The sequence below is a fragment of the Oncorhynchus kisutch genome, linkage group LG14, assembly GCF_002021735.2.
Source record: "Oncorhynchus kisutch isolate 150728-3 linkage group LG14, Okis_V2, whole genome shotgun sequence".
Lineage (NCBI taxonomy): Eukaryota > Metazoa > Chordata > Actinopteri > Salmoniformes > Salmonidae > Oncorhynchus > Oncorhynchus kisutch.
This window is the reverse complement of record NC_034187.2, coordinates 23,133,176-23,158,592: the sequence shown is the minus strand read 5'-3', so window position 1 is coordinate 23,158,592 and position 25,417 is coordinate 23,133,176. Positions and strand designations below refer to the sequence as shown.

General features: G+C 42.8%; 2 protein-coding genes and 1 long non-coding RNA gene across 4 annotated transcripts; 1 reads left to right on the top strand and 2 right to left on the bottom strand.

Annotated features, from left to right (window-relative positions):
- Window positions 1-2: 2 nt before the first annotated feature.
- On the bottom strand, window positions 3-4,776 carry LOC109904168 (b(0,+)-type amino acid transporter 1). Its single transcript, XM_020501360.2, has 6 exons — window positions 3,971-4,776; window positions 1,252-1,385; window positions 1,033-1,162; window positions 772-896; window positions 594-681; window positions 3-435 (listed from the first exon to the last, which is right to left on the bottom strand). Exons 1-6 carry the CDS (start codon window positions 4,703-4,705, stop codon window positions 205-207), a joined length of 1,443 nt encoding a protein of 480 aa, XP_020356949.1. The 5' UTR covers window positions 4,706-4,776; the 3' UTR covers window positions 3-204.
- A 3,497-nt stretch (window positions 4,777-8,273) lies between these two features.
- LOC109904171 (protein yippee-like 5) lies at window positions 8,274-10,947 on the top strand. Of its 2 annotated transcripts, none has more exons than XM_020501365.2 (3): window positions 8,274-8,583; window positions 8,901-9,093; window positions 9,442-10,947. In XM_020501365.2, exons 2-3 carry the CDS (start codon window positions 8,953-8,955, stop codon window positions 9,664-9,666), a joined length of 366 nt encoding a protein of 121 aa, XP_020356954.1. In that variant the 5' UTR covers window positions 8,274-8,583; window positions 8,901-8,952; the 3' UTR covers window positions 9,667-10,947. The 2 variants fall into 2 exon arrangements, with proteins under 2 accessions (XP_020356954.1, XP_020356953.1); XM_020501364.2 differs by having other exon boundaries at window positions 8,277-8,583; window positions 8,935-9,093.
- A 3,354-nt stretch (window positions 10,948-14,301) lies between these two features.
- On the bottom strand, window positions 14,302-21,152 carry LOC116353350 (uncharacterized). The gene is made up of 2 exons (XR_004202711.1): window positions 17,554-21,152; window positions 14,302-17,073 (listed from the first exon to the last, which is right to left on the bottom strand). It is a non-coding gene; the product is annotated as an uncharacterized LOC116353350 (long non-coding RNA).
- Between the last annotated feature and the right edge of the window lie 4,265 nt (window positions 21,153-25,417).

Here is a 25,417-nt window from a genome sequence, read left to right as displayed (position 1 = left end):
TGGTATGTTTACTTGCATTATTTATTGAAAGCATCCTATATTGCAGTACAATCAGTACAAATTAAGTCTGATATTTACCGAATTTGATAACAATTTCTTTTTTTTTTACGTTCCATCTTAAATACTATTGAAAACCAGGTTATGGTGGTGCCCATCCGAGATGTAAATTATTTTGGTCCAGGTATTACTCAGAAGACAGCATTGTCATAGATTTTTGTCTGCTGGGGCCACCTCTAGGAAGAGCTGCAGGAACACAGTGACTTTCTCCAACAGTCCAGGGCAGAGTTTGTAGTGAATGAATGGCACATAAACCAATACACCACTGAAGATGAATATGGTGACGTAGAGGTACTCTATTGCTGGGTTGTCAATGATAGGTGCCATCACAAGGAAAATCGCTGCCATGATGACCAAGATGGGGATTACAATGGGAACCTGGGTGAATAAACAAAAACAGTGGTACTGTCACAAGAGTTGAGAAAGCAGATGGGTCCATTTGGCCAATTGCATTTTAATAAATCAATCTTGTGTTGTTCAAAAGGACTCAGACCTTTATAAATAAAATAAGGAATGAGATATCCTATGAGACTCACGCTATATGTCCTGGGAAGTTCAGGTTTCTTGATCTTTAGGTAGAGAAGCCCAGACAGAGTGATTGTATAGAAGAACCAGGCTGTAAAACTGGTAATATCAATGCAGAGGGATGGAAGATAAATAAAGCAACAATTTGATAAATGTATTGAGACATTTTGAAGTCAAAGCATAAACTACCTGAAGAAGTTGACAATGCTCTGGAAATCCCCAGGGATGAGAACCAGAAGTGAAATAGCCGTGGTGAAGATCAGGGCTGGAGAGGGGGTAAGTCGATTCACATGGGCCATGGCAAGAATATCAGGCTGGAGACAAAGACAACACAAATGTTGACATAAAAACTACAAAACTATCTAACTCAACACCTACATCAGACTATGCCAAAGTTTCCTTTTGAAAAATGTCAGTTAAAATTGCCTGTCTCTTGCATGTGTTTCTCACCATGTGTCCCTCTCTTGCAGCCACAAAGCAAACCCGGCCACCACTAAAGAATGTTCCATTCAGGGAGCCAAAAGCAGACAAAGCAGCTGCAATGGACATCACCCATCCCCAGCTCCCGAGCACCTTATTGCTGTTAAAGACAACAATGTCATTTGTCATCTCATCACACATTGAATTTTTTTTTGAGAGAGGTGTGTGGATGGAGTTAAGCTCTCTCACCCCCAGGTGACAGCCACTGCACTCGACAACATCAGTTCTCTGGGTGTCATGGCAGCCAAGTAGCTCACATTGACCAGTAGATAGAGCATGGTTACCATGGGGATGGCAATCATAACTGCCCTGGGCAGATTTACCTGAGAGGGTGCAAGATGGATAAAGATATGTTAAGTCCTTAAGATCATGGAACAAAGGACATTACTTATTACAGTGCATTCTTACCTCAGGTCTTTTCAATTCTTCTTTCACATAGTTTAAGTTGTACAAGCCAGTGACGGACCAGAGGCCTTAGTAAAAAGCCATCCCTATGGAGCTCACACCCAAGTTTGTACTATCAAAAGCATTTTTTTGTACAGTAACATTCCCCTGTGCAATTTTCACTACTCCTCCAATTACTATAACCATCAGGGCAAATAAGTAGCTTAGCCACCAAGAAGACCACCTGAATTCTCATGGATAAATGTCCATCAAGATTCTGGCCATGGCTACAACCATGATGGCTGCAACAGCAGCACATTTCACTATTAGCTGAAAGGAGAACAGTCTTGGTAGAAAGGTGCCACAGCGTATTCTGAAAAGCTGAGGGGTATTGGTGCGATGCTCGCTGGCTTCACCACTAGTAGGAAGTTAAAGGCCTCAAAGAAGGCAGGGAAAGGTCCATAGATTTGAAGGATGTAGATGAAGTCCCCACCTGATTCTTTAATAATGGTTCCTAGCTCAGTTTACGAGATTCCTCCCAGCATGGCTACTAGGCCAAACAGGGCCCAAATGATCAGGCTTGCCTTTGGACTTCCAATGTAGGACAGCATAAACTGAGGGGACATGAATATACCAATCATGATTCCTGCTACCAGTGAAACAGCACCAACTAAACCCAAATTGCACTTCAGTTGAAGCCCTTCTGTTTCTGTTTTTGCCATGGCCAGCTTACTGATTCAAACAACATGAGAAAATGTTGTCAATAGTGATTCCTGATACCAGTGAAACAGCACCAACTAAACCCAACTTGCACTTCAGTTGAAGCCCTTCTGTTTCTGTTTTTGCCATGGCCAGCTTACTGATTCAAACAACATGAGAAAATGTTGTCAATGGTCAATCCTTTCTTCTTAAGCAAGACAAATACATACAAAGACCTGGCAAATCTTTGATGCTGGGTGCAAAGTACTTAGTAGTTAATATTAACTTCTCAGGTTGCAAAATGTATATTGTTGTGTCTTTGTTTATAGATGTAAAATGGTGCCCATACAGATTACCCCCCCAAAGTGTTTGTTAAAGATTCACCAAATTATTACTGTAACAAAAAAAAGGAGGTCCGATTGACTAGGAGAGTGAGAAAATGGATGCTACTGTATGTCATTGTACAATTGGATAATTCAATCCCCTGAAGGTCTGAAAGGTTAAGGCCAAGGTTGACCTACAGTATCTCACCATTCTTATATGTGTTGGTCATAAAGCCACATGCAATTGCTGTCAAAAGCCATGTAAATGTAAAAATGACAGCCGAGGTCTTTTTAGTGTAGACTTGCCCTCTAGCTAATGACGTAGTTCTGCATACATTTTCAACCATATTTCCATCCTGATTAGTGTATCAGATGCAATTTAATAAATAGATAAGGGCACACTATATCTCTGTTGGTGGGGTGGTCCAAAGATCAAAACCATTTAGCAGGATGCGATAGAGTAGACTTGTCAGGTATTGTCTCAGGTGATTTGCCTGTATATCCTATATTCTGTATTTTTGGTTTATTTATTTCCTTTGCAATATAACCTCAGTAGTACAAAAAAGAAAACGGCTCACGCTGTTGACGTGAGCCATGACCAGCCTTTCAAAGCACTTCATGGCTACTGATGTGAGTGCTACGAGCCTGTAATCATTTAGGCAGGTTACCTTCACTTCCTTGGGCATAGGGACTATGTTGGTCTGCTTGAAACATGTAGGTATTACAGACTCAGTCAGGGAGATGTTGAAAATGTCAGTGAAGACACTTGCCAGTTGGTCCGTGCATGCTTTGCGTACACATCCTGGCAATCCATCTGGCCCCGTGGCTTTGTGAATGTTGACCTGCTTAAAAACTTCTTAGGGATAGGGGGCAGTATTCAGACGTTCAGGTGACTGTGGTGCCCAAAGTAAACTGCCTGTTACTCAGGCCCAGAAGCTAGGATATGCATATAATTGGAAGTAATTGGAAGTATTGGAAACACTCTAAAGTTTCGAAAACTGTTAAAATAATGTCTGTGAGTATAACAGAACTCATATGGCATGCGAAAACCCGAGGAGAATCCATCCAAAAAAAAATAAAAATGAGCTCACCACTCATTGTAATGGCTATCTATGGGAAAATCAATGGAATACCTCCCAGATTGCAGTTCCTATGGCTTCCAGTAGATGTCAATAGTCCTTGGACTGTATTGGCAGTATTGGATAGAAAACACTTGGAAGTTTCTAAGACTGTTAGAATAATGTCTGTGAATATAACAGAACTGATATGGCAGGAGAAAACCAGAGGAGAATCCATCCGGAATAAAACAAATTTGAGATCACCACCCATTGAAAACACTTTTTGTCAGGGTCAGTGACACTCAGAATGTGTAAACCAGTGTTAGTGTTCCTTTGTAATCAACCTGTATGAGATAAGAAATATAATGTATTATGTACTCAAAATCAGCACTAATATAAACTCAATGTACAGTTTCTACAATGGAAGTGAATGCATCTCTTTACCTCAGGACGTTTCAGCTCTTCTGTCACATAATTCAAGTTATTCCATCCATCGTAGGACCACAGTCCCTGGTAGAAAGCAATACCTATCGGATTGATGCCCAAGTTGGTCCCATTAAAAGAATCCTCAAAACTTTCTGTTTCCCCTCTGACGAGCAACACCACTCCTCCAATAATTATTACTGAAAGAGCCAGCACCTTGGCCACCATGAAGAACACTTGCATTGACATGGCGAATCGTACATTCAGACAGTTAACAATGGCTGTCACCACAATCCCTGCTGCAGCCACACACTTCACCAACAGCTGTGGGCATGGACAGTCCTGGTAGAAAGGTGCCAATGCATATTCAGCAAAGCTCAGTGAGATCCCAGCCACACTGGCAGGTCTCACAAATATGACTGAGCTGAAAATTAAAATGAAGGCCAATACTGGGCCTGACGTCCGTAGGATATAGATGTACTCTCCCCCCGACTCTCGGATGACTGTCCCCAGTTCAGCATAGCAGAGAGAGCCAAGCACAGCCAGCAGGCCACAAGCAGCCCAGACCACCAGGCTTCCTCCTGGGCTTCCTATGTTGACCAGAACGAATTGAGGGGACATAAAAATCCCAGATCCAATCATAGTGCCAGCCACGAGCGACACAGCGCCAACCAGTCCCACTTCCCGTTTCAGGCTGAGCTTGGGTGATGTGCCATCCAGAACTTCAACTGCTGGACATTTGTCCTCACCAGTCATGTTTTGCCATAGACCAACACGATATTTTCTGAAGTAAGCTTTAAAGTCTGTGTCCAAGTCACTTGTACCACCATTGAGTGGGTTAATAATTACAGAAGGAAGAGTGAGTATGACTATTTTACAACCACATTTCAGTGCCAAGGGATTGTTACAGATTAGATAGAGATAGATTTTTGAAGGGGGGGGGGGGGGGGGGGTTGAGGTCACTGGGGCAGTAAATAAGTACACAAACAAACATAAATAACTTTATTTTTCACCAATGTCTGGTTTTTCTCCAGGCATTTCTGTAAAATGAATGTGTGTACAGTGCCTTCGGAAAGTATTCAGACACCTTGACTTTTAAACATTTGTTACGATATAGCTTTATTCCAAAATTGCTTAAATAAATACAAATCCTCTGCAATCTACACACAATACTCCATAATGACAATGTGAAACAGGTTGTTAGACATTTTTGCAAATGCATTAAATATTAAAACAGAAATACCTGATTTACATAAGTATTCAGACCCTTTTCTATGAGACTAGAAGTTGAACTCAGGTGCATCCTGTTTCCATTGATCATGCTTGAAATGTTTCTACAACTTGATTGGAGTCCATCTGTGGTAAATTCAATTGATTGGACATGATTTGATGACAATGCATGTCAGAGCAAAAACCAAGCCATGAGGTCAAAGGAATTGTCCTTAGAGCTCTGAGACAGGATTGTAATCAAGGCACAGATCTGGAGGAAGGGTAGGGAAATATTTATGCAGCATTAAAGGTCTCCAAGAACACAGTGGCCTCCATCATTCTTAAATGGAAGAAGTTTGGCAACACCAAGACTCTTCCTAGAGCTGGCCGCCCGGCCAAACTAAGCAATCAGGGGAGAAGAGCCTTGGTCAGGGAGGTGACCAAGAACCTGATGGTCACTCTGACAGAGGTCTAGGGTTCCTCTGTGGAAATCAAATCAAAATCAAATCAAATGTATTTATATAGCCCTTCGTACATCAGCTGATATCTCAAAGTGCTGTACAGAAATCCGGGCCTAAAAACCCAAACAGCAAGCAATGCAGGTGTAGAAGCACGGTGGCTAGGAAAAACTCCATAGAAAGGCCAAAACCTAGGAAGAAACCTAGAGAGGAACCAGGCTATGAGTGGTGGCCAGTCCTCTTCTGGCTGTGCCGGGTGGAGATTATAACAGAACATGGCCAAGATGTTCAAATGTTCATAAATGACCAGCATGGTCAAATAATAATAATCACAGTAGTTGTCGAGTGTGCAGCAAGTCAGCACATCAGGAGTAAATGTCAGTTGGCTTTTCATAGCCGATCATTAAGAGTATCTCTACCACTCCTGCTGTCTCTAGAGAGTTGAAAACAACAGGTCTGGGACAGGTAGCACGTCCGGTGAACAGGTCAGGATTCCATAGCCGCAGGCAGAACAGTTGAAACTGGAGCAGCAGCACGATCAGGTGGACTGGGGACAGCAAGGAGTCATTATGCCAGGTAGTCCTGAGGCATGGTCCTAGGGCTCAGGTCCTCCGAGAGAGAGAAAGAAAGAAAGAGAGAATTAGAGAGAGCATACTTAAATTCACACAGGACACTGGGTAAGACAGGAGAAGTACTCCAGATAAAACAAACTGACCCTAGCCCCCCGACACATAAACTACTGCAGCATAAATACTGGAGGCTGAGACAGGAGGGGTCAGGAGACACTGTGGCCCCATCCGATGATACCCCCAGACAGGGCCAAACAGGAAGGATATAACCCCACCCACTTTGCCAAAGCACAGCCCCCACACCACTAGAGGGATATCTTCAACCACAAACTTACCATCCTGAGACAAGGCCGAGTATAGCCCACAAAGATCTCCGCCACGGCACAACCCAAGGGGTGGCGCCAACCCAGACAGGAAGATCACGTCAGTGACTCAACCCACTCAAGTGACGCACCCCTCCAAGGGACGGCATGAAAGAGCACCATTAAGCCAGTGACTCAGCCCCCGTAATAGGGTTAGAGGCAGAGAATCCCAGTGGAGAGAGGGGAACCGGCCAGGCAGAGACAGCAAGGGGAAGAAATGGAAGAACCATCTCTGCAGCGCTCCATGAATCCATGAATCAATTATGATAGAGTGGCCAGACAAAAGCCACTCTTCAGTAAAAGGCACTTGACAGCCCGCTTGGAGTTTGCCAAAAGGCACCTAAAGAAACAGTATTCTCTGGTCTGAGGAAACCAAGATTGAACTCTGGCCTGAATGCCAAGCGTCACGTCTGGAGGAAGCCTGGCACCATCCCTACGTTGAAACATAGTGGTGGCAGCAGCAGTCCGGCAGGGACTGGGAGACTAGTCAGGATCAAGGGAAAGATGAACGGAGCAAAGTAAAGAGAGATCTTTGATGAAAACCTGCTCCAGAGCGCTCAGGGCCTCATCCTGGGGTGAAGGTTCACCTTCCACCAGGACAACGACCCTAAGCACACAGTCAAGAAAACCCAAGAGTGGCTTCGGGACAAATCTCTGAATGTCCTTGAGTGGCCCAGCCAGAGCCTGGACTTGAACCCGATCGAACATCTCTGGAGAGACCTGAAAATAGCTGTGCAGTGACGCTCCACATTCAACCTGACAGAGCTTGAGAGGATCTGCAGAGAAGAATGGGAGAAACTCCCCAAATACAGGTGTGCCAAGCTTATAGCATCATACCCAAGAAGACTCGAGGCTGTAATCGCTGCCAAAGGCGCTTCAACAAAGTTCTGAGTAAAGGGTCTGAATACTTATGTAAATATGATATTTCAGTTCAAAACATTTACATACAATTGCAATACATTTTAAAAACCTGTTTTTGCTTTGTCATTATGAGGTATTGTGTGCAGAATGATGAGAAAAAACGAATTATTTAATCAATTTTAGAATAAGGCTGTAACATAACAAAATGTGGGAAAAGTCTGCTCAACCGTCCCGCAGTGGACACCGATCCTGTAGAGGCCTAGCTCCCGCCTATCCTTTCTTTGGATTGGTGGATAGAGATCATTATTGTAATTTATTTTTGAATATTCTATGAGAGTTGTTGATGTCAACCACCTGTATTCAATGGAGATAGATGCTATGCTACTAGCCTCATTACATGAATATGCATAGCCATCTCGAGACAACTCCGATATAGTGTTTTTTTTTAAATCAAAGCTGCTGGGATGTCACGTGTCCTATATCAGTACACTCGAAACAATGTTAGCATTACGAAACTTATATTCCATAATATAAACCTCATGTAGCAAAATAGCCATTTCGGTTGCCCAAATTCGACACTCTCTCATTGACCTCAATACTAAAACGCATTCCTTGGTAAAACAACGCAAAAATGCCACCTGCTGGAGGGAGCCATATTTTCCACGAAGTTGGGCCGTATTATTTTTTGATCGAGTTGGGCCTCTTCCTTTCCCTCTCTGAACCAGTTGAGAACTGTTCTAACCTATAGGAGAGCACTTCGACACACCCCCTCCTTTACACACGCCTACTACTTTCCTTAGGACACAACCACTTCCTTCCACATGCTTGCTACTTTCCTTTCAACACACCCACTCGCCCATATTCCGGTTTCCATATCGAGCTGTAGCTACCTCCTTCTCAAACGATTTGGTTGAAAAATCTTACTAACTCTACCCACTAGAGAGCAGAATACTGTGTTCATAGCTGGAATGCTGTGGCTGGCTGTAAGTGCCAGTGCGACGTTCTACGTCACGTCATCGTACCGGATGTTGATACAGAATCCGCAGGAACAGCTGGGAGAGAACAACAAAGCGACAAAGAACCCAACAGACTTTGGGGAATAAAATAATTAACGTGGAAAAGGACGGCTTAGCTACAAATAGCTAAAACCCAACTAGTCGAAAAGTCTTTAAACGGTAAGACTGGGTTGTGTTTAGGCAACAACACGTCATATTTTTCCGACCTTCTCTTGATGCCATCGACGTCGTTTGCTAAATATGGCGTTACTGAGTTTGACAAACCGGCCATGAAAGAGAGACTGCGTGCGCGAGACACAGCGTCGTTAGGGACTGACTGTATTATCGTTAGGGACTGACTGTATTATCGTTAGGGACTGACAGTATTATCGTTAGGGACTTTATAATGACAGTTGTCAGGGATTTGTGTTCTTCATTGAACAGTTTTTTTTAACAGAGTATAGAGATGTCATTTAAATGATCTCTCTGTCTTTCAGAGAGCAGCGTTTAACCTTCCGTTTGGTCCTGCAGGTGAGTGTGTACTGAACCATGGGGCGGATCTTCCTGGACCACATCGGGGGCACACGCCTCTTCTCCTGCGCCAACTGTGACACTATCTTGACCAACCGCTCAGAACTCATCTCCACCCGCTTCACCGGAGCCACCGGCAGAGCCTTCCTCTTCAACAAGGCAAGCGACACCTCCACTTGTAACACCATGACACCAGCCTGCTACTGCCAAAGACATGTTTTCACATGAGTACTTTTATCCCTTGATTGAAATAGTCCAATGTGAAAACTCCTTTTATGCATAAACACTCAAACTAATATATTTTATTCCAGGCTCACTATCACTATACTTAGCTATGTATAACACACAAGTGTACTCACATTATTTACACAGCAAGTTACACAACACGTGACACCTAGAAAACCCACTTCCACAAAAGACAGAAGTAACACCTAGCAAACACATACATGTTTATTACCATGTTACGACTGTGTAATAACCTCTGCATTCTTATTCATTATCTGTAAGGTGGTGAACCTGCAGTACAGCGAGGTACAGGACCGCGTGATGCTGACGGGCAGACACATGGTGCGAGATGTCAGCTGTAAGAACTGTAACAGCAAGCTGGGCTGGATCTATGAGTTTGCCACCGAGGACAGCCAGCGCTATAAGGAGGGCCGCGTCATCCTGGAGAGAGCACTCGTCAGGGAGAGCGAGGGCTTCGAAGAACATGTCCCCTCTGACAATTCCTGAGCTGATGCTCAAAATACTCGCTCATCCCTACGCCCCTGCCCTAACCCTCCATAGCCCCAAGCTCATTATTCCAGACACTGGTCAATAGTCTAGGCTCTACCCACAGCTTTGACCTAGCTAGGACTTTTTGACCTCTCCTGATTGGCTGGATCTCTTGATGCATTGTTGGCCTCTCCTAAACCCCTCTCTCTTTCAAAGACCACCTTCTGTCACCTAGAGACATCGACGGGCCCGCTTTCACATACGTGCAAACACACGTAGGCAACTACACACACTGCAAGGCACACAGACTCATATTTACATACTTGACATGCTCACATGCATGATTAGTAGATGTATTCACTGACTGGATATTTTGTCAACGTTACAGCTGCAGTCACTATAACTCCCTCCCAGTGTTGTGTGTACTGTGTATCCTTATCCTCTATCTGGATGCTGTGCCTGTGCATGCATTGTGAGGACCTGCTTGTTGCCATGCACATCCCCACAAGTCCCTCCTTCTGTGTGTGAGGAGTGCGAGCAGCCTATTGCCTCTTAGTAAGTGAGGAGCTGAGCAGGGTAGTATCATGCCCAAAGACTGGTGGCCTGCTGGGCTGGCCTTCATATGAACTGTTGCTGTTCCTCCCAATTTCTGACAATTCCCAGCCAGTTGGAATGAAGGGATCTGTGTTCTCTGTCATGCTGTTCTTTGTTTCCAATCCCTGCCCAGGTTAATGTACAATAGATAGAAATCTAGAAGAAAAAGAAACGCACACCTATTAAGACGAGGTGCTGGCTAGCGGAGTAGAAACTTGAAAATAAAAGAGAGCCGCACACTCTAGGAGCTCAGATGCAAAAATGTAATACCAACGTTTCAACAGCCAAGCTGAGCTCCTAGAGTGTGCGGCTCTCTTTTATTTTCAATAGATAGAAATAACACATGATTATCAGAAATTATTATAATTGTATTAATGGTTAGTATCATTATTGTATTTATATTCTCAGATGAGTCATTGTTTTAATTGGTTTGCTTTTCAAATCAGTTTATTAGTCGAGTACACAGATTTGCAGGTGTTATACTATTTTTTTTTTTTTTATTAACCAAGAAATTACGGAATGAGTAAAAAAAAATATTGCTTTTATTATGATTATTGTTTTTCTTTATGTATTTTTAAAAAACAACGTCCAATGTTTTTCTTGATATGAGGTAAAAAAAAAGAGTAAGATTGTCTCTTTTTCCAGTTATTCTGCTTGGGAAATTTTTCCTCTGATTTCTGAATAAAGTGTGTATTCTTGCTAAAAGTAATGTTTCCAAATGTTGTTTGGTACAGTTTGAGCTTTAGATCACTAGATGGCACCAGAAAACTGATTACATACTAAAAAATACAATGCGTGTTGTGATGTGACTATGGTTATCCTATAGACCAGTGGTTTCCAAACTGTAATAGTAGAATGCACAACGTGCAATTTCGAAATTGGGTAGTGCATCATCAGTTCCTATTGTCATGTTAGTCATTGCATACCGTAGAGAGCTATTTATAACCTGTCAGAAATGTCCAGATCAACTAGCCTATGTCAGCTAAGGTTTTTTAATTTAGGTTTTTTAGCCCAGAGATATTGTTGTACTTTTTTTGTCACTCAAATATCACATGAAAACACATTAGACATGGCCAAATGTATAGAATTTAAAGACGATTTGCTTTAGTTAAACGGCAAAAAGTTCTTTGCACCCCATAACAATATGTGTAGAATTGCAGGAAATAAGCTTTAAACCTGCACAATTCTCTCTGCAAACCAGGGGTGACATTTTGTGTCATGAACAGTGCTTGTGCCCGTAGAAATAGATGTGGCGCAGGGGGTGGGCAGGAGTTTCCCCAATGCTGGAAGGGGGGCCCCAAGTAAAAAGGTTTGTGAACCCAGTGGAAGCGTTTAGACAGTGGAAGCGTTTGACATTGCAGCTGGGTCGAGACTGAGTGATCTACAAATCGCCTTGCATCATAAATAACCTCAATAGTATTTGGAGATCAGTGAGTCAGTCACGATTTACCCAAGATACATCAGGGTTTTGATGCTCTAACACAGCCAATGTCTTTTTAATCGTTTTTTTAATAGAATGAGGGCTAGATTCAATCACATCTGCCTTAACCTGCAATAACCGAAAACGGCATAGCAGATTGATTGTTTTTATTAAAGTGATGTTTGGAGGTGTAACTGCATTGGGGTACTCAAATCAGCAAGTGGCTTTAGCGGTATACATATTGCGGACATTGTCATTGGATGCGCCGAGTCGCATTAGTAATAATCCCATGCAGCCTTGTTACAGGTTCGAACACAGGAATGTGTTGTAATCTATTAGATCCTTTTATTTCGTAGAATTATTTTCAATTTGAATGTCATTACTTCTATATAGCCTATATTTCACGTTCTGAATTTTGAGTTCAGCCTAGTATGGTTCTCAATCAGAGGCAGATGTCGTTAGTTGTCTCTGATTGAGAATCATACTTAGGTAGCCTGGGTTTCACTTTTGAGTTGTGGGTGTTTGTTTCCGTGTGAGTGTTTGTTGCCACACGGTACTGTTTCGGTTTTGTTAGTTTCACGTTTATTGTTTTGTAGTGTTCAGTTTATGTCTTTAAATAAACGTTATGGACACTTACCACGCTGCGCATTGGTCCTCCGATCCTTCTCGCTACTCCTCCTCAGAAGAGGAGGAAGAATGCCGTTACAATATAAAACTACTAAGTCACATCAAACTGATAGTGGAGAACGTCAAGGTGGGTACAAAGAGTAGTGGAAAATGTGAGAATGGGAACCAAGTCCACCCAGATAAGGAGTCAAACAGGCACAGCTGTCTGGGCACAGGCCACAAATATCACCACTATAAAGGGGTTTGGTGGTGTGTGAAATTGGCTTATTAACAGGCAGTGACAAAGCATTCCTAATCCACCCATACATATTACAGAGCCGAACACAGGGGTTATTTTTAGAGTTGATCCTGTTGGAAGCCATCGTTGTCTGTGGGTGTTAGTCTGAGTGTGTTTATGAGTTATGGATGGTAGAATCAGCAGGGGTCTGCAATCACTCAAGCAAGAGTGCTACCAATCACTTACAAGGCAGGCTCTAACAAATCCTGATTAACTGCACAAGTTTGGCAGGACAGAATGGGTTACCCTGCGTGATCCATTTTGTTAGAACTAGCTGGGGTTTGTGCACAGTAGTGTACTTGTGAGGCATCTCAGGTGATTGAACTAAAGAGGATGAGGGTCAGGGTGTTAAAGGAGGGTGGATTAAAATAGCAACATGTTGAGTGCCAGACATAACCAGCTCCACCAATACTCAAGGTAGACGAAACAATCAGATGAACAAACAAGTTTCTTGTCCCCAATATGTATTGTATTGGTTATCCTTTTCCCCTCTGATATGCTGACAACATCGCCCGTGTTGCGTGTGCAAGCGTTGCAAAATACATTTACACATACATGTTATTCAATCATTTCATCCAAATCACTTGCGCACGACTGTGTAGCCAGGTGCTAAAATAGAACGTGGTTAAATGTTTGACGCATGACATGCAGCAAGTCCCACCTCTCCCATCTCCTCATTGGTTTTTAGAAGCATATACCACGTGGGTGATTGAAAGATGAACTGAGGTCCACACTCCAGTCCAGTTGGTAGCGGTAATGCACCTTAAAGTTGGTTGCCAACCGCCATATAAAGTTCACAAAAGAAGAAGAAGACTGAAGGAAGAGATTACTAGAAACTAACTAGGTTTCCCCTTTTATCTGTGGATAAAGAAAGCTATGCTAAAAATAGCTCCTGGTTTCATTCCTCCAGGGATGAGAAGGAATAGGAACATGTCTTGTGATGTGTCATTGCAACCAGCCAACAGAATGTTGGAAGCTGTATCATCATCCTTCAACCCACTGTAATATCTATCATAGTGGGTGTGGACATCATTTCGGCCACAGCACAAGGATGATGAAAAAAACAGTTATTAAGGTAATAATTAGAGCCATATGTATAATTGCCCTGTGATTCATAGTCCCTGGAGTGGCTATTTCTAAAAGTCCTGTATCAACCTGGCCTGCATTCGCCCTCATTTATTGCCAAGGATGTCAGCATCACTCCCTCCCTCTCTACCTCCAGCATTAATGAGCAGCTGGAATTTAAAATCAGAGCAGAGACTCATGCTTGCAGACACAGCTCATAGACCCAACACCCATGCACTGCACACACACTGACACATACACAACTGGCATCATACCGTTAGCAGTAGAGGAAAAAATAGCATGCTTCCATTGACATCATTCTGCATCACGTTGCTAGGGAACGGATGAGTCAACATTGGTTGCCACAGCAACACTGCTTCACCTTCAAATCTCTTGCCCTCTGTCTGTCAGTGTCACAGCAGACTGGTGTGGTGAGTGTGTTTATATATATATGGTCTATGGTGTGAGCTCACTATGGCTGTAACATGAGCGTGCACGGTCTTATTGATTCATTCACTAAAATGTTTACTAGGACTGCTCCAAGAGACCACAACTACAATATTCTAATGGTAGTGAGCTGATATAATGTTGGGTCAGCATCCTGAACGCCAATCAGTGAAGAATGAGTTTTACATTGCACATTTTCAAACAAGACACACAGAGCAGGGTATCTGCATGGGATGAAATGTTATATTTATTGAACAGCGTGATAACTGACAACATTGGCCAGTAAAGATTTATCTGAGGACAGTGATTGTAAATGAGTCCAGCATCAACAGTTGATTATATTATGGATAATAACAAAACACAGAGACAACCCAACAGAGAAATAGAGAATTTTGAGAAACCAAGAAAGATAGAGAAAGGAAAACAAAGAGAACAGATAAGAGAGAGATGGAGAGAGATGGGTGAAATATGTAAATTCCAGCTGTTTCAGAGATTCTATTAATAGAGAGATGAGTAGTAATTTGGTAAGCCATTGACATCCTGATGAGAGAATTGTTAATGCAGTCTAATCACAGTGACTGGAACCAGCCCATACACCTGAACCACAGGGCCTCGTATTTCAAGAAACAAAAACACATCGATAACCATCTATGAATTTGTACATAGGACTCATTCTTTTCTTACAAAAATTATAATTTGACCTGCAGCATTGAGGTGGTCGGTAGATCAAACAGTGTCCTTCATAAAAATGGTTCTGGATTGGCAGAACTCTATATATGGCAAGGTTGGATTTGTTTTTTTGTCATAATCGGTAGAGCTTTCTCAGCTGTCATTCGCTAATTGAGTTTAGCGCGCTGAGAGCATCGATGCAAGTTTGCTGGGAAGAGAAAGAGGTGGGCATGAGGCTTTTTTGGATTAGGGCGACTTCAAGGCCAACTTTCCACTCCAAGTCTGGTCCTCTGTGTCCCACTAGGATGTTGTGGGTGTTGTCTAAATTACATTCTTCCACCCTCCACCCTCTCTTTGTAAGCTGCTTTGCAGTTGCTCAGTCTCAGATCTCGATTCCTGAACAGTCGCCCATTCCAATAAAGAGTGCATGAAAGTGTTGCTGCATTCCACAAGAACCTTAGCAGCGATGCATGGTGGAACTGCCCTGCCCAGTTCTGGCAGACTACTACATTCCGTTTGATTCCTTTTTATATTACATGGCTGATTTTTGCCTTTGGATTTCCTGGTGCAAAAGCTACTTCCAGCATGTATACAAAAATGATCATGTTTACAGGTTTATCGAGAGGTAAGCAATGAAAACAACTTACCTCGTCTATAAAGGCTCAATGTAAATGGATTGACAGTAGCCTTAATGTGCTAGACTCTGTTCAGATCCCTACAGCAAACACTTTAGTGCACGATTGACTCATCACTTCGACTGAAAGCATTTAGTTTGACCGGTAATCACTTTTTGTTGGCTAATGATTGCTTGCAGAAACAGTGATTAATTTGTCTTGACTAATGGATCATCTACATTGGCTAAACACAGAACAATAATGGCAAAAATACACACATCTAATGTATGAGTGCTGTATACTATGGCTCTGTTCCATCACTTAAAATAAATAAATACATAACCAATGGACAACATACAAAACAATAATACAATCCATTTAAAACACATAGCTATAACTGAACTAAGAAATAGTATTCTGGCTATTATTATGACACTCTGGTTCAAGAATGATATGAAATAAAATCAGATAAGGCCCAGAGCCAGAGGTCTGTGAAGTTAGGTGATGAAGGAGCTCCAGTAGAACAGAGAGGCTGTTTTGATCAGAGCCATGTGGAGCTCCGTCTTACAGGAGGGCACGCGGCACACTCCCTGTGGAAAGCCCAGGGGCTCAGCGGTGTAGAGGTCACTCAGGCGGACCTCCCTTTTAGCCCAGTGCTCCTGGGTCATTTTATTTTACATTTTTTATTTCACCTTTATTTAACCAGGTTGGCCAGTTGAGAACAGGTTCTCATTTACAACTGCGACCTGGCCAAGATAAAGCAAAGCAGTGCGACAAAATCAAACAGCACAGAGTTACATATAAACAAACGTACAGTCAATAATACAATAGAAAAAAATCGATGTACAGTGTGTGCAAATGTAGAAGAGTAGGGAGGTAGGCAATAAATAGGCCATAGAGGCTAAATAATTACAATTTAGCATTAACACTGGAGTGATGGATGTGCAGATGATGATTTGCAAGTAGAGATAATGGGGTACACAAGAACAAGAGGCGGTAGGGTAGCCTAGTGGTTAGAGGTTAGAGTGTTGGACTCGTAACCGAAAGGTTGTAAGTTCAAATCCCCGAGCTGACAAGGTACTAGTCTGTCGTTCTGCCCCTGAACAGGCAGTTAACCCACTGTTTGTGGGGTCTGTGCAGATGCTGATGTGGATGCTGACCCTAATGTGTCATATATCTGGGTCTGTAAGTCAAACTAATTTTAAGAACATTGTATGTACATACACAGAGATACACATAGACCACATATGCAACATACATAGTTACAGTATAAAACAGATGTTAACAGGCTTGGGGATGAGAGCTGGAAACGGTTGATGCAGGGTGCTCATGTCCTATTCAGCAATCATTGCCCTGGTTGGCTGATGTCACTAAAAGCTGTTACCGGTCAGGGAAGAGGAGGAGCTGCAGGGGCTCTCTGATGTTACAGAAGTATTCCAGCATGTTCTCTTTGTGGCTGTGGTCCTCCTCCCACTGACGCTTGATGAAGCACTGTGTAACCCATGCTGAGGTGTGTGTGCGCACATGTTTATGTGTGTGTGTGCGTATGTTGCCTATACCCACCTTGAGGTAGATATTCTCCAGGCACAGGTAGCTATACCTCAGCAGGCAGTACCACAGGAACATCCAGCCCAGGTGGTTCATGATGATCACACTATGCTCCCCTGGGATGAAGTCACCACCATTACCCCAAACACCAGCTCCAGCAAGGCCTGCACAGAGGGAGGGAAGGAAGGAAGGAACAGGAAGACTGTCATTTAATTTGGTCCTACTGTATTTGCATTCTTATTCACAAGAGCACCCCGTCTAAATTTCATCATCTCTAGACAAAAACAAAAAGGAAAAGAATAGTGCAAAAAACAAGGTCAGTGAGAGGTCAAAAAACATCAGGGCAAGAGATCAAGAAAGGTCTAGGGAACACATCAAAGAAGGTTAGGAGGTCAAAACCAAAAAGGCACAGCAGTTAAACCACAGTGGTCAAACAAAGGTGATAAAAAAGACAGACATACGTAAGAAGATGCAGAGGTAAGGAACACAGACAGAGACAGAAACAGATTGGTGTAAATATATGAACCACATGCAGGGTGAGCCAGGTGGCCAAGATAGAGTCTGTGATCCAGGGTACCAGGCAGGTGACATCAGCATGAGAGGAAGCACAGGGACTAGCATTAACATGCTGTCAAGGAAACTACCCAGAAACAGGGTCACCACAAAGTAAAGCCCCTGCACTGACACCGCCATACCTGGAGGAGAGGGAGAGAGATGATTTCACATTTATATTTGGACTCTCTTATTAATGCATCAGTGAACTTGTTAGTTCACTACAGTAAAAGCAGTTAAACTGATCATGAAACAGATATACTGTACATAGGACATTAACACTTCCAAAGTAAGCTAATCAATTGTCTAGAATTCTCGGCGGATATGGAACTGCAAGCTTAGGAGTAACGAGGAAAGATTTGATGAATCATGGAGTTGCCTAATGTAAGACAAATGGAGTTATCAATGTCCTCATAACTAGTAAACCCTCCTGTTCTGTTCATCTTCCTAAACACTTCCACACAAACAGTGGAAAAACCAAGGCAGACATTCCTATTGTGGAATGTAAATAGGGGTTGGAGCCAGGAGTTTCTTACTGTTAAAATGCTGTGAGCAGGGAGACTGGATTTTATGCAGCTCACCTGACAACCTTTTTTTAGACCTGAACATTTCACATTTCCACTGAATAGCCTAAATATTTTTGCATATAACTCAGCCTACAGCTGTCTTTTGTTGGATCATGCTTTCGAGAATGATGCCATCTGGGGCCCACTCAATACTGTCACACGCCTTGGCCTATATCCCATTTTCTTTTCAAAGCTACTGCTGTATTACAGTAGGTGTACAGAGACTTTGACAGCTCATATGATCTCCATATGATCATGTCAGATGATATCTAGTCTTGCCCCACAGGGACCCTTTGTGTCTACTAGTGTTCATAGAAATCTGTTGCTGAGTGGAGGAGTGTATCGTATTTAGGTTTATGGGGCCTTAACAGCTCAGTATTGCCAAGCATGAACCAATGAGCATATCCTAACAAAAAGTATAAACCCAGCAGGTAGGACAAACTTTCCCAGAACTACTGTCAGTGTCACCTATTACCCTAAAAATGGGGATCTTGGCTACGTATGCTATGCATGTGGCTTTGGATAAAAGTATAAGCCTATGAAGAAAAAACAAATCATAACACTAAATCAGTAGAACATATGGCTTTATTCTTGCTGTTAGTCTTTATTGCTTGGTCTTGAGTGAACCTGAGCTCGGCTACAGGGAGTTCTGCTCTACCAAGCAGGTGTTTTGAACTGTGGTTCACACTCCTCCACCTCCATTACCGCTGTAATCGCACAAGTCTCCCGGTTCCATCCCCCTCACGTAATTACCACCACGCTTAGCAACAGCAGTACCATTACACGGCAGGTCTCCCGGTAAGCAGCATTCAAAGTGGTTGATGGAATAACAACTCAGGTGTGTGTGTCATACAGAGCTTGGATGGGGGTTTAAGGGTTGTTGTTCTTTAGCAATGGAAAATATGAAGCACGGAAGAGGTGAGGAACACGCTGGCTCAGCACAATTGTCACAATTACGCCTCCCCTGTTACTGCTCTCCCCCATAACACACACACACACACACACACACACACACACACACACACACACACACACACACACACACACACACACGCACACACGCACGCACGCACGCACGCACGCACACACACACACACACACACACACACACACACACACACACACACACACACACACACACACACACACACACACACACACGTGTCGGCAGGAACATGCTAGAGCACACACACCTTTATGGTCCCCAGAGGATGAGAGGTGAAAAGTGATAAAGTCATCATGATTTTTTCCAACCCCCAGGACACAAGGGATGTAGGCTATTCACCCGCTCACGGAAAACATTTTCTTTCGATGTTCAATGGTGTAGGACTAATAAAATCATAGAAAATGTGATTAAATCCATATAACGAGGGTTGATTAAATGTTTATTCAATCACCATAGCAAAATATGATCTAGCCCAACTGCAATGGCACATATATATCTGCTCGTAGTCTGACCCTGCATAATCTGGAAATCATTTTGAGTGGAGACCAAATGTCACCATAGAGGAAATGGAAATGAGAATTCAACCATGTCTAAACAGCAAGCCGAGTCGTGCCCATTCTTGGTTCTCTGCTCTCAAAACCATTAGGCAGAGTAATTCAACTTCTGAGTTAGGCTAGCTGAACAGCCCTCTTTGTTGCAGTGGAAAAACAGAGAGGACTTGAACCCCTGGGTTCCATCTCCACTGTGCTCACAGCTAATTGCTGCCTGCTGTCTGTGATGAGTGGTGCAGTTCGCAGGGAGGGGAGGGTGAGGGTTAGTCAGTGGGGAAAAGAACAACACTTTAATAACTTTTACCCATTGGATCTCTGATAAAGATCAGGGAGAGTACAAAAAAAGCCAGAACACAAACACACACCCAGATACACACACACATTCACACCAGTAAAAAGGCTTAGTTGTGTGCCAATGATCAATACACAGCCTGTGGACGTAGTCAGTACATACTGTAAGGTTAGCCTACTTTCAATATGAACTGTGCCTGTAATAGACAGGGCACACTGATTGCACTTGAATAGGACAATGGGGCCAGTGTAACCCATTCATAGATGCTAACCACCTTTAGCCTCTACGAGTGAAGGTATCTTCTGGCCTGGTAAGTTCTGTTAACACTTATCTCTTGCGGTACAGTTTTGGAAACATAAGGAACATATTTTTCATATCAGCAAGTAATAATAATAATAAAAAGGTTAAATTACTACACACCTTTATAAGGTTGGGGTTAGTGTTCCCACACAGCCATATCTCCATTTTACAGTGTTTGTTTACGGAAGACAGAGGAAACAGAGGCGACCACCTGTGCTAATTAGCTATCTAGCGTGCTCGAACACCTTTGTGTAAGTGTAACTGGGGAGGAATTGTAGTGAAAGTGTAGTTCGTCGGTTTTAGGGACACAACTGTATGGATCTGTGCAAACCGGCTACAGTAAGTGTATACTTTTTATTTGAAAGATTCTTTCTCGATGATATGAAAGATAAGTGCCCACAGAGGCCCACATAAAGCACTGCCATCCCTCCTCCAGAAAGAAACACCTTGTGCAGAATGTGTGTGCGAGTGTGTGTAAAGCTTTCTAACAATCTCATCAAGAATGATAAGACCTAGAAGTGTTTGGAATGTGACCAGGAGGTAGCCTGCTCATTTCGTTAATGGACATCACCACTGTGAGGATTTGTGTTGGTGTCAGAACACATAGAGGGCAAATGGGCTTATTGGAAAATAACTCAATTTGACAGAGAGAATGCAGTTTAATGAGGTTGATGCTGCAGTCTAAACTGGAAGAAAAACATCAAAAGCATAGTAGTTAGTAGACTTCATTTATTCATCATGAGCTGAGCCATTTTCACATTCCAACAGCACACCTTGATTTCAACTCAATGACAGGGATTATATAAATTACCAGCTAAATCCTTTTTAGCTACTGCAATGACCTGGCAGTGTGGAAAGCATCACTGCTTTGTATGGCAACAGCACCGCCCTCGATCGCATGCCACTACATAGGGTGGTGCGGACAGAACCAGTACATCATCCAGGACCTCTAAATTAGGTGGTGTACGTGACTGTAACGGCGTTCTTCGTTTGTTGAAAGAGAGTCGGACCGAAATGCAGCGTGGTGGATAATCATGACTTTAATGAAGTGAACACATGAAATAACTATTAAATACGAAAACAACAAACGGAACGTGAAACCTAATACAGCCTATCTGGTGAACACTACACAAAGACAGGAACAATCACCCACGAAATACAAAGTGAAACTCAGGCTACCTAAATACGGTTCCCAATCCGAGACAACGAGAATCTCTTGACTCTGATTGAGAACCGCCTCAGGCAGCCAAGCCTACACTAGACACACCCCTAATCAACCACAATCCCAATGCCTACAAAAAACCCAACAAACAATACAATAACCCCATGTCACACCCTGGCCTGAACAAATAATTAAAGAAAACACAAAATACTAAGACCAAGGCGTGACAGTGACATTAAAACTTAAAACTTTTCCACCTTCACATGCAATACCTAGGCTAGTTCTCCACCCCTAAACAAATAAAAAAGGTCGTAATGTGTGTTCCTGTAAAATAGTAGTGTCAGCTGTAACCATAATTGCTAGCTAGCTAGTTTCCCCCCCAAAAAACTAAAGCAATGCTTTAACTGAAATGTAATATACTCTTTACTAACTAGTTATATGCTTTTATCTTAGCTGCTTAGTTAGCACACTAGATTCGCTTGCTACTTCAGCTTTGTCAGTCCTGGTAGACAGTTAGCCTAACGTTAGCAAGCTAGCCTAAATAACAGCTGCTGGCAATGGCTGGCTTGCTAACACAGGCTTATAAACTGGTTCACCAAAAGAAAGTTTCACTCTGTATCAGAGGATCATGAGAAATGTAAACATTTGGCAAAAATTGTTACCCACCTGAATGTTCTTCATTTCAAATTCACTACAAATGAGCACCTGTCGGGTGGGGCAAGACGAAATGTCAACAACTTGGTTGCAACATAGCTACTAGCCAGCTAGCATTAGCAAGCTAGCATAAAACCAGTTGCTGAAGCGAAACCTCTTTTGCGGACACACTGGTTGTTGTGAACGCATGCTTGGTAGATGCACAACTATTATTTTTGTATATTAACATTGCATTTATGAAAGTTAAATGTGAGATGGATGCATGCTTTGCTGCCGCCATAGCTAGCTAGCTAACCTTTTAACTCGAATGACCTCTCAACTCTTTACTCTCACCCAAGCACATGCCATCAGGGGACCCTGTTTATGTGGGCTGGGTGAGGAAAAGTGGACAGCAGGCCTGCTGTGTTGAAGGCTTTAAGGGGACTCAAACAGCTTTATCAGACTTCCTTCTCTAATCAAGTGCACAAGAGAGAAGAAGATAGTGTTGGTGATTATGTGTATTTGTGATGCATATAATTAGCAATCAACTGTGTGTCATAATGATTGTGATCTGGAATCTCTGCTCCAAGCCTTTTAAAGGAATGACAAAGATCAAGCTGGTGTCATTTTGTTATTTTACCCAAAGTTGCGACCAGTTCCTCTGTTACTAAATTACCACAGCAGTCAGTGAAGTGTTTATTTCTCTCTCTCTCAGCAACTTTCCATGGCCTGCTCCCTGTGCCATGCTCCCTGTGTCATGCACATTATCTGAGTGTCTGAGTGGGCTGTAGGGGTTTATCAGTTAACATATCCAGGGTCAGCACATCACTTCAGAAGGACACTGAAAGCTATGCTGTGAAAAAACCTCAATGAGTTCTGTTTCATTGCTAGTTCACTTTTGACAACAGAGAAAGACACAGATGAGATGAGCACACACACCCGGCCGTTGCTGCATCCTTCCTGTTGAATGGTGCCTGCAAGCTCAAACTGAAGAAGAAAACACGTGATGACCTTATCCATCATCAGTATCACCGCACAACGCACAACGCATCAATGCATCACCGGGGGAAAACTACCTTCCCTCCAGGACACCTACACCACCCGATGTCACAGGAAGGCCAAAAGGATCATCAAGGACAACAACCACCCGAGCCACTGCCTGTTCACCCCGCTATCATCCAGAAGGCAAGGTCAGTACAGGTGCATCAAAGCAGGGACCGAGAGACTGAAAAACAGCTTCTCTCTCAAGGCCATCAGACTGTTAAACAGCCACCACTAACATTGAGTGGCTGCTGCCAACATACTGACTCACCTCCAGCCACTTTAATAATGGAAATTGATAGAAATTGATGTAAAAATGTATCACTAGCCACTTTAAACAATGCCACTTAATATAATGTTTACATACCCTACATTACTCATCTCATATGCATATGTTTATACTGTACTCATTTAAACTGCTGCATCTTGCTGCATCTACTGCATCTTGCCATCTCTATGTAATACATGTATCACTAGCCACTTTAAACTATCCCACTATGTTTATACACCCTACATTACTCATCTCATATGTATATACTGTACTCTATACCATCTACTGCATCTTGCCATCTCTATGTAATACATGTATCACTAACCACTTTAAACTATGCCACTTTATGTTTTATATACCCTACATTACTCATCTCATATGTATATACTGTACTCGATACCATTTACTGCATCTTGCCTATGCCGTTCTGTACCATCACTCATTCATATATCTTTATGTACATTTTCTTTATCCCTTTACACTTGTGTGTCTAAGGTAGTAGTTGTAGAATTGTTAGGTTAGATTACTCGTTGGTTATTACTGCATTGTCGGAACTAGAAGCACAAGCATTTCGCTACACTCACATTAACATCTGCTAACCATGTCAAATTTGATTTGATTTGATACCATAGAATTTTTGACAAGAGTATTTAAGTTAATGGAGCACGTGAAGAGGTGACACTACAAGTCCCTCTTGAAATAGCCTACTTGGCTTTTAATTAAACATGTCAATGCGACACTCAATGCTTCCATTTCTCAGAAGAGATTCTTAATGAAAGAACCTGGGTGAAAAAATAGGGTGAAAACACTCAACACATAACAGTGTAAGAACATTGTCATTTCACTTTGTCTGCGACGGACTCGGACTGTGAGTGAGACAGAGGATGTCTTTTTCGGGCATTGGACATTGTGTCTTGGGTTTATTTTCAAAGGAGTCTATAGATAGCGCCATAACAAGACTTTATTGGAGAGAAAACATTTCTTCTGGTGTGTGGTTTTTAAACATTCTTGTCCCTTCTGACCCCTTGTACTTTTCGGGAGATGTGGCAGCCAGTGGCGAGGTGTGATGTCACTGACCAGAGCTAGGCTAGGTTTCTAGTACAGAGGCTCATGAGGCAGGGTAAATTCAAAACAAAATAGATTTTATAAGGTTCCAACCTAAACGATCTCTTCAAGAATCAAGAAATGTTCAGCAAATAAAACTTGCAACTAGAGCTACTGTACCTGCTCTCTCAGTCCTCTTCCCCGTGGGAAGGGAAATCAGCAGCTGATAAGTGTGGCGCCTGACTGAGTAGCCAGCCACACCCTTAACGAGTTTATTGAAGTCAGCCGTGCCTGTTCATCTTCAAGCCAGTGTGCTTTCCCGGCTGACTGATTGGTTTGTGGTGCTGGTGAGGACATGGACATTAGGTTGATGACCCTCATGGTGCCATAGTCCTTTCTTCTCATGAGGGAAGCCGTCAGGGGACCAATGATGACCCATCCCAAGGATTCAAGCTGATAGCTGAATTTCAGGCTGACCACCTGACTTGTAGTGCTGGTCGTGGTTGGAGGGCCCCTGACAGCTTCACAGGAGAAAAGAGAGGGGAGGAGAAAGGAGTGCATGGGGTTCAGAAAAGAGACAGGGATGATTTAACTCAAGTCTTCTTCCCTTTCACCCCACCCCTTTTCCTGGGTCTTGCATAATTGTCTAATTTCCTTATCTCCTGTCTTTCTCTTGTTACTCTTTCTCTCTCTACAACATCTCTCTCTCTCTCTCTCTCTCTCTCTCTCTCTCTCTCTCTCTCTCTCTCTCTCTCTCTCTCTCTCTCTCTCTCTACCCCATCGCTCTCTAACTCTCTCTCCATCTCTCTCTCTACCACATCTCTCTCTCTCTCTCTACCCCATCGCTCTCTAACTCTCTCCATCTCTCTCTCTACCTCATCTCTCTCCCCCATCTTTCTCTCTCTCTACCTTATCTCTCTCTCTACCTTCCTCTCTATATCTAAACTCTCTCGCTCACCTCTCTACCTCATCTCTCTCTCTCTACCGCATGTCAATTCAATTCAAAGGGCTTTATTGGCATGGGAAACATATTTTTACATTGCTAAAGCAAGTGAAATAGATAATAAACCAAAGTGAAATACACAATGAGAAAAAAACATTAAACATTACACATCTCTCTCTCTCTCTCTCTTTCTTTCTTTCTTTCTTT